This window comes from Delphinapterus leucas, chromosome 13 (assembly GCF_059928025.1).
Source record: "Delphinapterus leucas isolate spDelLeu-1000000601 "Yukka" chromosome 13, BTC_Dleu_Yukka2, whole genome shotgun sequence".
Classification (NCBI taxonomy): Eukaryota; Metazoa; Chordata; class Mammalia; order Artiodactyla; family Monodontidae; genus Delphinapterus; species Delphinapterus leucas.
In genome coordinates, this window is record NC_143141.1 from 63,206,232 (window position 1) to 63,221,641 (window position 15,410).

The 15,410-nt window shown below is 36.6% G+C and overlaps 1 protein-coding gene across 5 annotated transcripts in view; it reads left to right on the plus strand.

Moving 5' to 3' along the window:
* The window catches only part of SOS1 (SOS Ras/Rac guanine nucleotide exchange factor 1), a 147,066-nt gene that overhangs the window by 54,702 nt on the left and 76,954 nt on the right, over nucleotides 1–15,410 (plus strand). For 4 of the 5 annotated variants that reach the window (XM_022574017.3, XM_022574019.3, XM_089923258.1 and 1 more), the window contains exon 2: nucleotides 10,807–10,932. The exons of the other annotated variant lie outside the window; for it this stretch is intronic. In XM_022574017.3, the coding sequence (XP_022429725.1) occupies nucleotides 10,807–10,932 (126 nt within the window). The remainder of the gene's footprint in view (nucleotides 1–10,806; nucleotides 10,933–15,410) is intronic. 5 annotated transcript variants of the gene reach the window in all.

A 15,410-nucleotide genomic window follows, 5' to 3' on the forward strand; every position in this document is an offset into this window, starting at 1 on the left:
GAGATATATTTTTGGATCTGACTCCAAAGGCAATGGCAACAAAAGCAAAAATTAAAAAATGAGCTACATCAGCATACCCAACCCCCAGGCCATGGACCGGTATCAGTCTGTGGCCTGTTAGGAACCAGGCCGCACAGCAGGAGGTGAGCAGCGGGCGAGTGAGTGAAGCTTCATCTGTATTTACAGCCGTTCCTCATTGCTCGCATTACCACCTGAGCTCTGCCTCCTGTCAGCATTACGGTGAGTTGTATAATTATTTCATTACATATTACAATATAATAATAATAGAAATAAAGTGCACAATGAATACAATGTGCTTGAATGTACCACTCCAGCATCCCCGGTCCATGGAAAAATTGTCTTCCACATAACTGGCCCCTGGTGCCAAAAAGTTTGGGGACCGCTGAGCTACATCACACTGAAAAGCATATGCACAGGAAACCATTAATAAAAAGCAACCTACTGGATGGTAGAAGATATTTGCAAATCATATACCCGATAAGGACTTAATATACAACATATGTAAGGAACTCATACAACTCAATAACAAATAAAACAACCAATCTTATTAAAAAGTGGGTAGAGGGTCTGAATAGACATTTTTCCAAAGAAGATACACAGATGACCAACCATGCATATTAAAAGTGCTCAGCATCACTAATCATCAGCGAAATGCAAATCAGAACCACAGTGTGACCCACCTTATACCTGTAAGAATGTAATCAAAAGGACAAGAAATAACAAGTGTTGGTGAGGATATAGAGAACAGGGAACCTTTGTGCACTGTTGGTGGAAATGTAAATTGGTGCAGCCACTATGGAAAACAGTATGGAGGTTCCTCAAAAAATTAAAAATAGAACTACCATATCATTCAGCAATTCCACTTCTGGGTATTTATCTGAAGAAAATGAGAACGCTAATTTGAAAAGATTCATGCACGCTTATGTTCACTGCAACCAAGATATGGAAACAACGAAGGGTCTATCAGTGAATGAGTGGATAAATAAGATGTAGGATGTGTGTGTGTATCCACACACACAATGGAATACAATAGCCAAGATATGGAAACAACTGAAGTGTCTATCAGTGAATGAGCGGATAAATAAGATGTGGGGCGTGTGTGTGTATACACACAATGGAATACTAATCAGCCATAAAATGAATGAAATTTTGCCATTTGCAGCAACGTGGATGGACGTTGAGGGTTTTATGCCAAGTGAAATAAGTCAGAGAAAGACAATTACCATATGATTTTACTTATATGTGGAATTTTAAAAAGAAAACAAATGGACAAACAAAATAAAACGGAACTCATAGATACAGAGAATGAATCTGTGGTTGCCAGAGGGGAGGGGGGTTGAGGGGTGGGCAAAATGGGTGAAGGGGATCAAAAGGTACAAACTTCCAGTTACGAAATAAAGTCACAGGGATGTGATGTACAGCATGGTGGCTATAGTCAGTAATGTTGCGTTACAAATTTGAAAGTTGCTAAGCAAAATTTTAAAAGTTCTTATTACAAGAAAAAAGGTTTATAACTTTGTATGTGACATATGGTAACTAGCCTTATTGTGGTGATAATTTCACAATGTATACAAGTGTTGAATCAATATGTTGCACACCTGAAACTAATATAATGTATGTTGATTATACTTTTAAAAAGAAGATATCAAGCATAATGAACTAAACTGTTAATCTCCTTGTCCTCCCATTTACTAAAAAATCTGCTTCTTACAGTTTTCCTCATCTTAGTAAATGCATCTGCATCTGGTGCATCTGGCCAGTGATCTGGGCCCTTCATAACCCTCTCTAATTTCATTTCCTTCACTCTCCCCTTCATGTCTGTACACGCTGTTCCATTTGCCTAGAATATCATTCCTCTCACTTCACCAATCCACTTTTTACCTAAATTCTACTCACCCTTCAGGTATCAGCTTTAATCTTCATTTCCAGAACCACCCGGTTAATTTAGGCCCCTTTTGTAGCTTCATGACATCCTTTAATAAGAATAACAGTAATAGCTGCAGCTAACATTTAGTAAACCTTGACTGTGTACTGGTACATAATATTGTCAGAAGGATTAAGTAATTTTTTAGAGTTACACCCTGATAATTTGAAGAACTGAGTTTGAATTTAGACAGTTTACCCCACACTTAACCTCTTCACTGCTCTGCCTCTTACTGTGTAGTTACTTTTGTGATTACTTGTCTTGTTCCCCTCTTGTACTTCTAAGCTCTGTGAAGGCAGGGGCTATGTCTATCTTATATTCCTAGTATCTAGTTGAACATATGCATAAGTGCATTGTCGTATTTGAGATGTAGCCTCATTTACTCAGAAAGTTTGAAAATGGATAAAATTTACAAGAATGTCACCTGGAATTCACAGATGACATTGACCATTTTACCTTCTAGAAATGAAAGTATAAATGTGTAGAAATCTATTTAGTTCATCTTGTAAATCAATTTACTGTTAGTGATTATACATCAAGGAACCCGATCTATTTGGAGAAGATTGAATTTGAAAAAAAATTTCCCCCTGCCTTTGATTCACTAGATTTTAGAATCTAATTGCTTAGAGGTTATGGGCAGTCAATTGGTGAGTTTTATTAGATATTTTAGTCACAAACTGCCATCTGTTGCTATTTTGGGGAAAACTGTCAAAGAATAGACAATAGACACACATGTGTTATGACTTGGTATTCCAGCTTTAAAGAAGCCTCTTACGGCTTCCCTGGTGGCGCAGTGGTTGAGAGTCCACCTGCCGATGCAGGGGACACGGGTTCGTGTCCCGGTCCGGGAAGATCCCACATGCCGTGGAGCGGCTGGGCCCGTGAGCCATGGCCGCTGAACCTGCGCGTCCGGAGCCTGTGCTCTGCAACGGGAGAGGCCACGACAGTGAGAGGCCCGCATACCGCAAAAAAAAAAAAAAAAGCCTCTTAGATGGAGATCAAAACTTAAAGTAGAATAGAATGAGTGGGAGCACTAGGGTAAAAAAGATGGGAATATTATAAAGAGCTCCTGCCTGTGTCAGGACATCACTGATAAGGGATTTCTCTTACTTTTGGAAGATTCTTGGGTATGAAGATTAAGAAAATGCTTTGAAGAAGAACTAAAACTCCATCAGAGATTCTTTTCTTGAGTCAGTTCTTTGTTTTATTGATGGGAAATCTGTTATCACACAAAGTAATAAAAAATTGTCTAGGAAGGCCATACTCATTGTTTTTAAAGCAAAATAAATGAAAGGTGATGTAAACTTGGCACTTGACACGTGTTTGGAATTTGATGTGCATAGTTATTTTCTGTGGGAAAGGACTTTGAATGTTGTCTTTCCCATCGCTGATGTACACACAGCAGAAAAGCAATCATGAAATTTTTTATTTAAATGAAAAAATTTTAATCTACATTTTATATTTACATAAAGTGTTACAAAAGTGCATAAATATGACACTTATTTTCAATACAGGTTTTTTTGGGTTTTTTTTTTTGAGAGGGAGGGGGTAGTTTGTTCATTCTTCCCCCTTTTTTCTTCCCTTTCATCCACATTCCTGCCCTGCCAGGTCCTTCTAACCCATATTAATAACCTAGGTTATATTATTCCATATTTTCCTCCATGTTGTCATGTTCATGTACAGATGTATATAATACATTATACATACATACAAGTGTGTATGTGTTTGTATTGTGTGTTTGTGGTTTTTTGAGTGTTCCTGTACTTTAAAGTTTTCTATCTTACTCAAGAATACCTTATGGAAATCTGTTACATGGCAAAGCTCTGATTTATTCTTTTTAACAGCTACAAAGTTGTATTAGTTGAGCAGGGCTACCATAACAAAGTACCACACACTGGGTGGCTTAAACAACAGAAATTTATTTTATTACAATTCTAGAGGCTAGAAGTCCAAGGTGCTGCCAGGGTGGATTTCTTCTGAGGCCTCTCTTCTTGGCTTATGGATAGCTATCTTCTCCCTGTGTCTTCTCCACAACCCCCAAAATAAAATATAATAAAACTCTAAAAATCACTTCATAAAAAACAATTTCAACTTTGTTTCCTTAGATATAGTACAAGAACCTTAAACTAAGGTGTTAAACTTGAATTTCTTACCTTTCTGAAAAATATTACCCTCTTCTAGTATTTCCTATCCTAGTGAAATTAGTGGTTCTCCCTCATTGCTGTTCTCACTACCCCCAAAATAATTATCCAAACTTACCTCCTCACCTCTTTTACATCTCCCACTGCTTCTACATCGTTTCAGGCCTTCATTGTATCTTTTTACACAGCCTGCAGCATCCTTCCAACTAGTTTTGCTTTCTTCACTTTCATCTTTGTTTTAACCCATCCTTTATACTGACACCAGAGAGATTCTTCAGCAAATAGATCTAATTATGTCAATGTCTGTTTGAAACCCTTCTATCACTTTCTCCTGCCCTGATCACTTCTCAACTTCTTAGCATGACACACAAGCCTGCCCTTTCCAGTCTTAGCTTTTCCCAGGTGCAGTCTTTGATCCAACTCTTACAGTTTCCCCAATACATCATTTTATCTTGGCCTCTATGCCTCTTTATATGTTACCTCTTTTAGTAAAAGCCCTACTTCCTTATCTGCTTCCCTGTTGCACCTTATTCATCCTTTTTAATCCAGTTCAAGTGTGTTTTACTTGTGAAGACTTCTGATACTCCTCAGGCACCATCAGCAAGGATCATTCTTTTTTTGGTTGTCATTGTACCGTAAATATAACTCCATTGTAACCTCATAACGCTGTGTTAAGTCACTTGTTGACATGTCTAGCTCCTCTGTGAGCTGAACTCTTTGAGGGCAGATGTCATGTTCTCATTCATCTTCGTGTCCCCAGCAATGAGAGGAAATCGGGGGAAAAAAAAATGTTACGTACATGGGCCTAAAGGCTAATTAACAAGCCCTAAGAAATGCGAAAATATTTTCAGTCAATTTTGTTTTTGGAAAAAATTTGTTCTCTGATTTGTTTTATTATTGTTGCTTTTAATTTTTTTTTTAAACAAAGGCTTTTTTGCTTTGATTTTTAAATAAACCTCAAAATGAGGAGAAATAAGAACCTAAAACATCATACATTGACTAATTGTAACAATGAGAAATTGATTTAACAGTCCAAATCTTTATTATTTGCTATGGTAAAGGTTTTGAGCATACCAGTTTTATTTCAAATTCTGTTATGTGTTTAAATAAAAGTAGCAGATCTGGGCTCAAGATGTGACAAAGTACAATCCAGAAGTTTTCTAATTCTTCAGAGAGCCATTAGCTAGAAAAGGCTATGAAAGATTCATCAGAATTCAACTTAGTGTTTTCTAGCAGTTTACCCAAGGGGTTCCTGAATACAGTTAGGGGACTCATGGGTCAAACAGCTAGGAATTGTTATAGATCTAATCCCTTTGCTATTCCAGATTCCATAAATCTGACAATAATAGCCACAAAGTTGCTTCTGAATTTGTTAGAAATTACTAGAGACAAAATGAACTGTCAAGACAGAAGCCGGCAGTCCTTAAGAAATGTTTAAAATTCAGTGGGTGGCATCTTTAACTGAATATGATGATTATTCCTTAATCGAATATGATAATTATACCACAAAAGAATTACAGTCATGATCATATAAAATTCTTATTCATGGCTATCATTCATTTTTTAGTGAAGTTTTTGCATTTACTTTACTTAAATTACCTAAGTGCATTTAAAGAAGCATATGAAGTTTTCTATGTCAGTAAACCTAAGTATAAAATATAATGTTTTTGAAAACTGCATGTAAAGGAAAACCCCCATCAACTTTAAACCCAAGTCTAAGTGCATATTATAATTGCTCTCATACACACACCCTTAGTGAATGTTAGTTGTAGATAGCTTCTAAAGGCTGTCATAAAATTTGGCAGTGTAACCTATTCTGTACAGTCTTGAATAATCTGGATCATTTGATCTATTAAATATCTTTGAGTACCATTTAGATGGAATGGAACACTTTAGGTGTAACACTATCTTATAGAAGAGAAGCGGTTTTTTATCCTATATGTATAAGGAAATGGAATGCTACTTCTGTCTGCTCATTAAAGAAATCTCTTAACAGCATCTTCCTTGAAAGAATAAAGAGCAAAGTCTGTATTTCAGGAATTGGTGTTCTGCTTGTCTTTAAGCATTTACCATTGTACATGTTTTTCAGTCAGAGATTTTGAAGTATTGTTTTTAGAGAATTAAAATAATTTATTAGTCTCATATGAATGAACCTTATGATTCTAATTTGACAAATTTAAGATGTGATAAAGGTTAATCTCCAGAAATTTAGGTGAACAGTTGGCATCATGCATTATTTTCTATTTAAGCCTAATTCTTTGTTTGATTTATTTACCTAATAGGTTTTATTTGGCTATTAGTAACCATCAACGAATAAAACTGTTAGAATTTGAATTTCTAAAATTTCATGTATCATACAAGGTGTCAAGCTTAACATTTTAACTATAAGTGATAAGCAGTATCACGGTTTTTGGTTTGTTTTTTTAAACCATAGCATTTCACCACTGTATTTATATACAGTTCATTTGATTCTACGTAATAAACATTGATTTTAGTTCTGACTGCCTTTATATGTTGAATGGTTTCTGCCATAAGGATTTATTCTCCTGAAATCAACCAGACTTCTAGCATTACCACCACCCCTTTTAACTCTTAATTCTTAGAAAGAGATATTTTCTTCCTTTCTCCCCTATAACACAGAGGCTTTGAGTATTCCCTGAATGTCAGGGGTTTAGAGTGAAAAGCAAAGAGAAAATGATTCTATAAGTAGATAAACAAGGCCTTGCGTAATGGGAGCATCAATAGAGGAAACAGACAAGGGAACATGTAATTATAAGTCAGTAGGACAAAGCCAATAACAAAAATGTGATACCTAGTACAAGGATTAGCACAGAGCAGAGTATAAGACCCATAGAGCAGGAGCTGTTTTTTATTAATCTCTATATATCCAGTATTTAATAGGTTCAATAAATCAGTTAAATGAATGAGATTAATTCTGCCTTAGAAAGAGACAACAAGCAAGAAAGTCTACCCAAATGACACGAGATCTGGGGTTTGAAAGTCAGATAGATAGGTGAAATGGTAAGAGAATGAATGATAGCCATGGAGAACAGTGTGAGTGAAAACTGCATGCCATGTTCCACAAACTGTGAATAGTATGAATTGCTTCAGCATAAAGTGTAAATTGAAGAGCAGTTAAAGATGGAGCTATATTAGTGAAGAATTATACAGTTTCTATGGGTTTCTTTGAAAAACAGAGAACATTTAAAAAATATAATCTGATCAATTTACATTTTCTTGAACACTTTATAAAATGTGTTTTGAGGTACCTAAACCACTTCCTCAAAAGGCTTGATATTTTTTAAAGTTAATTAGAATTATTATTGATTAAATATTTTCATCTTTTTTTATATATAAATATCTTTATTTTTTGGCTATGCTGGGTTTTCGTTGCTGGGCGTGGGCTTCCTCTAGTTGTGGCGAGCGGGGGCCGCTCTTCGCTGTGGTGTGCAGGCTTCTCATTGTGGTGGCTTCTCTTGTGGTGGAGCACGGGCTCTAGGCGCATGGGCTTCAGTAGTTGTGGCACACAGGCTCAGTAGTTGTGGCTCGCCTGCTCTAGAGCGTAAGCTCAGTAGTTGTGATGCATGGGCTTAGTTGCTCCACGGCATGTGGGATCTTCCTGGACCAGGGCTCCAACCCGTGTCCCCTGCATTGGCAGGGAGATTCTTAACCACTGCGCCACCAGGGAAGTCCCTAAATATTTTCATCTTAATATTTGTTATCTCTAGCAATTTAGCTTTATGTCACATTTTTAGTATATTTACAATTTTATGTAATACATGGGATCGTTTGTGTAATCAATGATCATTTTACCCATTTTGAATAATTTTACCTTTTCAGATGATAAGATTTATAGTGCTACATTTACATTTATGACATGCTGATGTTTCTTAAAGTATGACCGCATACTTCAAGCCAAGCTTTAGGGACTTCCCTGGCGATCCAGTGGTTAAGACTCCACACTTCCACTGCAGGAGGTGTGGGCTCGATCCCTGGTTGGGGAACTAAGATCTCATATGCTGCGTGGTGCAGCCAAAAGAAAAAAAAGCAAAGTTTTATATAGAAGCCCACTATATAAATAGATACAGTTCATGGACATTCTACTCCTTATGCTGAAGGAGCTACTAGGACTCCTCCAAGTTGACACTCAGGGGTTTAGTGGAAAGAGCTTTGGCCTAAATACCAGGAGGCCCAGGTTCAGCATTACTAGTTAGTTACAGGATTGTGGGTGTCTCCTTTTTATTATCTGCTAAATAAAGGGACTGAGCGAAATGACTTCTAAAGTCTCTTTTACTTATAAAATTATGTTGTTTTATAAATCTGTAGCTATATTTTATGTGATGCTGGAGCCTTGAATGGGAATGTAACCCCAATTATAGCTACATTTTCCGGGACTACATCTTGGTGAAACCAGGGGCTGTCTGTACTGTTTTTCATTTGTGAGATATAGTTTCTCTTGTTCAACATTTATAATAAGTTCCTCCCTACTTCTCCCCCCCCCCAATCCATGTATAGTTGAGATTTTGGTAGGATAGGTGGAGATATCTAGCAAGTATTTTGGTATATGGGTCTAAAAGTCAGGAGAAAAGTCAGGACTACAGATAGATTTGGAGTCATCCATGCAGGTGATAAAAATGTGGAAGTAAATGAGATAAGTTGGGAGAGAGAACAGAAGAAGGGAGCAGACAGACAAGGAGGGACTCCACATTTGAGGGGTGAAGGAAGATATGGAACTCTATAAGGAAAAAGAAACAAAGAAATAAGAGAAGCAGAATAGATTGTGTCACTGATAATAAGAAAAGAGAGTTTAAAAAAGTCGAGAGCCCTCCACCAAAAAAAAAAAAAAAACCACCATGAAGTGTTAGGATTCACTTTTCAAGGAAGATAAGTCAACCATGAAGTTAAAAGGTATCTAAGAAAACAGTTTAAGCCAATGAGGGCATGCAATTCAATGTATAAAAATAAAACTGTTCTCAAAAGTTCCAGGGGTTTTTTTGTTTCATTTTTAAAAGTTCTTTTTAATCATGCTTAGTGTTGAAGAGGAGTCTGTTTACAAACAAGTTTCGTTACCTACACAGATTAGTCAGAATGTGATGGCCTGGTGAATAGAAAGCTGAGAAACATGAATTCTGGGTTCTAGTCCATACTCCATCCATTATTTTAACTGCACAACCATTCAGTCATCTAATAGGGTGAGAGATTTGTAAGCAGATCAGTTACAATCAGGTTGGTAATAGCTATACCAAAAATGACAAAAAGTACTTAGGCAGATGATTTAAGCCTTTTGGGGCTCAGTTTCTTCACCTGTAAAATAATAGTAAATTGTTTTAAACGTCATAATTAATGTAGCACCCCTCACACAGTTCTGAATTGTCATAATGTTATTTGCCTCTAAAATATTTTTCTTTAAAAAGTATTATAAGTGCATATATATGTTTATATGCATGTCTATGTACTTTTAATATATATTTTAAAATTCATTATATGGTATACTTTATAATAAAATTTCTCCATACATTGAGGCTGTCAAACCCTCAGCTAATGAGGTGTATGTAGTAGGACAGACCATACTAAATGCTCTTGGCTAGTGAGTACTGTGTACTTTCATCCAATGAGAGCTCTGAGAGCTCTACCATCCTTTAGAGAGTTGAGCATATTTTGAAACATGTATTGTTTGTGTCCTGAAACTGATTTTTCTGCCGTTTTCTAAAGTAGGGAACAGTTTTGACCCATAGTGAGTGGCAAAGGGAAGCAAGTAAAGACTATCATGCTGGTTATTAAAATGTAAAATTTTACAAAAACCGGTGGCCTAAGATGCCTCCAAAGAAATGGTCGAGGAAAATGAAGGTAAAGATTATTGGGCATTTATGAATGAGTGACCATCAAGTTATCTTCCTGAAGCATAGACAGTCTCACATTGTCAAAAGTACCCATTTTGTGTCCTTTGATGTACGGTGACTTTGTGTTCAACAGACATTTATCAAGCTTGTATTATGTGCCATGTACAGCGCTAGATGCTGGGGTTACTTTGATGAATAAGATATATCCCTCTTGGATTTTATCATTGGGTAGGAAAGATAGAGTTAAACAAGGGACCCATAGGAGGTCAATTTTTCCCAAGCACTGTGTTGACTAAGTGTTCTGACTACCACTGGTTCTTGGCAAAAACCATATAAACTGCATCTTTTATCCCCAGCTCAGCCTCTCCCTCCCTCTCTATATTCCCACACTCCAGGATAACCATGGTTTAAGAAAAAAAATGGAAATTATGCAATTAAGTATCTGAATCTCTAGAAAAATGTTAATAAGCATGTATGGTGCACGTGGCTGGGAAAAAGGTTAAGAATTCCAGACTTGGGTCATAACATTCAAATCTGTATTTGCAAGCCAGACCATGTTCTTGAATACAAACCCACACTTAAAAAAACAAAATTATGGGCTTCCCTGGTGGCGCAGTGGTTGAGAGTACGCCTGCCGATGCAGGGGACACGGGTTCGTGCCCCGGTCAGGGAAGATCCCACATGCCGCAGAGCGGCTGGGCCCGTGAGCCATGGCCGCTGAGCCTGCGCGTCCGGAGCCTGTGCTCCGCAACGGGAGAGGCCACAACAGTGAGAGGCCCGCGTACCGCAAAAAAAAACCCAAAAAACAAAATTATTTGTTTCGTTTGTCTAATTAGATGAAACAAGCCTACATTTTAATTACTTTGCTTTTTGTTTATAGGTTCAGGGGCAAGTTCATCCTACTCTTGAGTCTAGTGATGATGCTCTTCAGTATGTTGAAGAATTAATTTTGCAGTTATTAAATATGCTATGCCAAGCTCAGCCGCGAAGTGCTTCAGATGTAGAGGTATGATAAATTTTGCCTTGTGTCTAATATGTGTGTTTATTGTAATGTCAGTGAAGGGGGAAAGAGTTTGCTTTTCAGTTCCACAGAATATATATATGGTATTTTAAAATAATGACTGGATTTCTTTTAACTTTGTATTGAGTATATGATAGCTTGTATATGTTTTTGCTGTCAAACTATTCCATTATTTGCTTTTAATCTAAAATGAACTTTTATTGGCCTCTAAACACTGCTTCTTGATGCTAGAATGACAAATATACGTTTAAGAGTAGAATTTGTCAAGTGTTTTTATTTGTTTGTTTTTTAAAGCCAGCTATCATTTCAAAAACATTTCAATTAATCCTTTGATCTTCAGTTGCTAGGTGTATTTTAGATAGAAGTGAACCACTTTCCACCAATTGGAAGGGAGGGAAACATCTAAAAATCTAGGAAGGAAGTTCTGTAATCTTCTACAAAGATGACATGGCTCCTGTCTTCTTAGGGCTTATAGATTAGTGGAGATACAGGTAGGTATATGGGCGGTAATGTAATGTGATGTACTATGAGAAAAGGGTATGTGGGAAACGAAAAAATGGGTAAACTAATAACACAGGCTTTGGGGCTTAAGGTTAGCTTCTCAGAAGAAGGGCCATCTAAATGGAGTTCTTGAGGAGTCAAGATTGAGAGGAGAAGAAAGGAGGCTTGAGTACCAACTATAGAAAACGGAAGATAGAGCTGGAAATACAAAAGGAGTTTTCTGGCAATGATGAAGGATCATTTGACTTTAAAGACCTTGAATGTATAGTATACAAATCTTTGCATTTCTGTGACATTTCTTTTGCAGTACTCATTTGGGCACAAAAAGGATGGTTGAGTTGAATGGCATTTCACCATGGATATATAATGGCAGAACAGTAGGGCAAGAGAATTGTGGAAATTGGTAGCAGCAGTGCTTTACAACCCTTTTCAGGACACAACACACTAGAATGTAATCATGATTTTGCAATACACAGTGACTGGGGAGGAGGTGTGTCTCTGTCTACCCCAGGCCCTGCTCTGTTCCCCTGAGGGGTGAGGGATTGATATATAGGTATATTCAGTAGGAAGCTCAGCTGAAAAGAGCATCAGAGAATCAAATTGGATAAGGAAAAAAGTGAAATTTACAAACAGCTGATACTTGAGTGCTTGCTATAGTATCATACACTGGTTTAAACACTTCTATGTTTATGTTTCATTTAAAGTTTTTAATAACCCCATGAAGATGTTGCTGTCTTTTCCTTTAATAAGATATAAGGTCCAGAATATAAGGTCTTGTTCACTACCAAATCCCCAGCACCTAGAATATTGTCTGGCACTAAGAAGGCACTCAGAAAGTATATGTTGAATGAATTAATGTGGAAACTGAAGCAAAGAGAGGTTAAATAAGTTGCCCATGGTTACAGCTAGTAAGTAGTGAAGCCAAGACTCTAACCCAGAAAGCCTAAGCTTTCTGGGCATAAATTCTACTAAACTATTCTGCCAGGTAGGAGAGGGGAAGGCAGATTGGCAAAACATGGAGGGAAGAGTATTGGATTTCCCAATAAGATCAGAGAGCTGATAACACTAGAATACCTGAGTGATAGAAATAGAAGAATAGATTGAGATCAGAGACAGAGTTGTTAGAATTTAGGATTTCTAAAGTAACATAGTTACAAAAGCAGGATGTGGCCATGTGGTGGTAGCTGGACTAGACATGAAGGTCCCTATAAGGAAGTGTTCAAGGAGTTAAGAGGTCAGAGTATTTTATATGTCCTTAATTTAAACAATAAGTCACACAGGATGATGGCAGGACTTTACATGAGAGTGGAAGAGTGATATTCCAGAATCAGCTTGGGGAGTGGAAAAGATGCTAAATCCACCTTCATGTGGGTTTTGGGACAAGGGCATTTCCTGCTCTAGAAGTCTTTAGGGGAGATCCAGATTTCAACTGAGGCAAAGAAATATTAAGCAACACTAAGTTACAGAGGTTGTGGATGTAGAAAAGATTGTGTACTATGGAATAGTAATTCACTTTGATTTTTAAAGTAATTCAAAGTAGGTTTATACATTTTTATCCCATTTTCCATTGAATTATAAGTAAAATACCTTTTATTCATAATTTCCTTTAGGCACTTATTAACATTGGATTTTCAGAGTAGATCTTGAATAGAAATGGTTGCCTGACTCTCCTTGTTAACAACTCCGTTTGATCTTTTGGACCCTGATTAGGTTCTCCCACAGTGTTCATAAAATGTAGCATCCAATCCTATACCTAGTATATTAGAATGGGGTTACAGGTCGCATCATCATTCTGATGTTGGTATATTCCAGGTATTTGCTAGTTTGAAAACACTACAAACTCAAATTCAGCTCTTTCCAAATAATGTTGTGCTGTACCTATGTTTATCTAATTTTCTCCTTTTCATTAATATAAAAACTAACAGTTTTCCAGTATTGAAGGAGATCTCCATGAATTCTCAAAAATTACTAATGAGTCTCTCAATCTTCCACTTGCACAGATTTAATCATTATGTAGGTACTCACGATTCTAGATAATAAGGGATATTTCATGGCTTTTTAATACTCAGAAAACTTCTGAGATATTGAAGGTATTTACCCTCTGCCCTGTTGTGTTATTTTTAAGCAAGTAACTTGGACATTTAAAATAGATGTAGCCATGGATATTCCAGTGAGCTGATGTTGTGGTTGGGAATGGACTTTTTGAAAGAGAATATATGACAGTAATAGAGTTAGCAATCAGTTGTGTAATAGGCTTTGTAATTTCAAAGTACTGTTATAGACATTTCTATGCCCTTCCAACAACCCTGTGGAGTAGTTATTGTTCTCCTTGTTTTATATATTAGACAGTTAACCCGCAGAATGGTAGAACGGATTTTTTAAAAAGATGGAAATCTAGTTCTTTTCCAATCAATAGTCAAATACCCTTCTTTGTGTGGAAGGGTATTTATTTAAGAATATGGAGATTGGAGATATTTAGATGAATATAATAGTGTCTTTAGATTCTTTTATCAGGAAATAATTTTCTTTAATTTCTTTAATGCATTTATGGAGCTTTCTTTTAAAATAATAAGGGCCATGACTTTAGCAAGCCCTTCAAATAAATTTTGAGGTAAGGGATAATTCATAAAAAAAATTAATTTGAAGGCCGTATAAAAATGTGCTTTAAGAAATAGAGCAGTCTGATTTAGTGGAATATGTGAATTTTACTTCTGAAGAATACATTTTGATTAAAGTATAAGCATAATTCAAAGTAGGGTGGCAATTCTTGCTTAATATTCGGCCCCTAGGGGATTTGTTTCAATGAAAAACTAAAAGTGATTTTTAGTTGCCCTATAGTTTTAGGAAAATAGATACTTCAGAAGTGCTTGAAAACTAATGGGTTACATACGTATCTATAATCTTGCTTATGCTAATTTAAAAGTTTTGATAAATTGTGCTACAGATTATCACAGACTATGAACTATCGTAGTTCAAATGAATGGGATTTTGTTTTGTTGATGTAGCTAATGTTCACTAATCCATGGCACCAATATTTGAGTATCCACTATTTGTCAGGCAGTGTTCCAGATGAATAAGGTAGTATATATAAACTCCCTGGGAATGCAGAGAAGGGGTATATATTATTTGGTCCTGTCTTTTTAAAATTATGTTTTAAAAGATAGTGTATAAAAATTGCTCCAATCTGGTTTGCTCTCCCTCTCCTCATTTTGTATATTTAGTCGTTTTAAAAGTAGAAGTAAAACCAGTAGTATTTTTTCTGATATATCCCTGATAAAGTATATATTTATTTATTTAAAAATTTTTATTTTATTGAAGTATAATTGAGTTACAATATTGTGTTAATTTCTGCTGTACAGCAGTGATTCAATCATACATATATTGTTTTTCATATTCTTTTCCATTATGGTTTATTATGGTATATTGAATATAATAGTTCCCTGTGCTATACGGTGGCCCTTGTTGTTTATACATAAGTATATTCTTTTTTTAAAAAATTTATTTATTTATTTATTTTTGGCTGCGTTGGGTCTTCAGTGCTGCTGGTGGGCTTTCTCTAGTTGCGGTGAGCGGGGGCTACTCTTCGTTGTGGTGTGCGGGCTTGTCATTGCAGTGGCTTCCCTTGTTGCAGAGCATGGGCTCTAGGCGTGCAGGCTCAGTTGTAGCACTCGGGCTCAGTAGTTGTGGCTCGTGGGCTTTAGAACACAGACTCAGTAGTTGTGGCACGCGGGCTTAGTTGCTCTGTGGCATGTGGGATCTAACCAGGCCAGGGCTCGAACCCATGTCCCCTGCACTGGCAGGCAGATTCCTAATCACTGTGCCTCCAGGGAAGTCCCCCATAAGTATATTCTTTTAAATTTCTTAAGTCTTGTTCTTTCATAATTGTACTTGTTTTTATTTCACTCTGGTTGACTAGACTGATTTCCATTTGTAATATCTTTTTTTCCTGTTTCCCTTTCTTG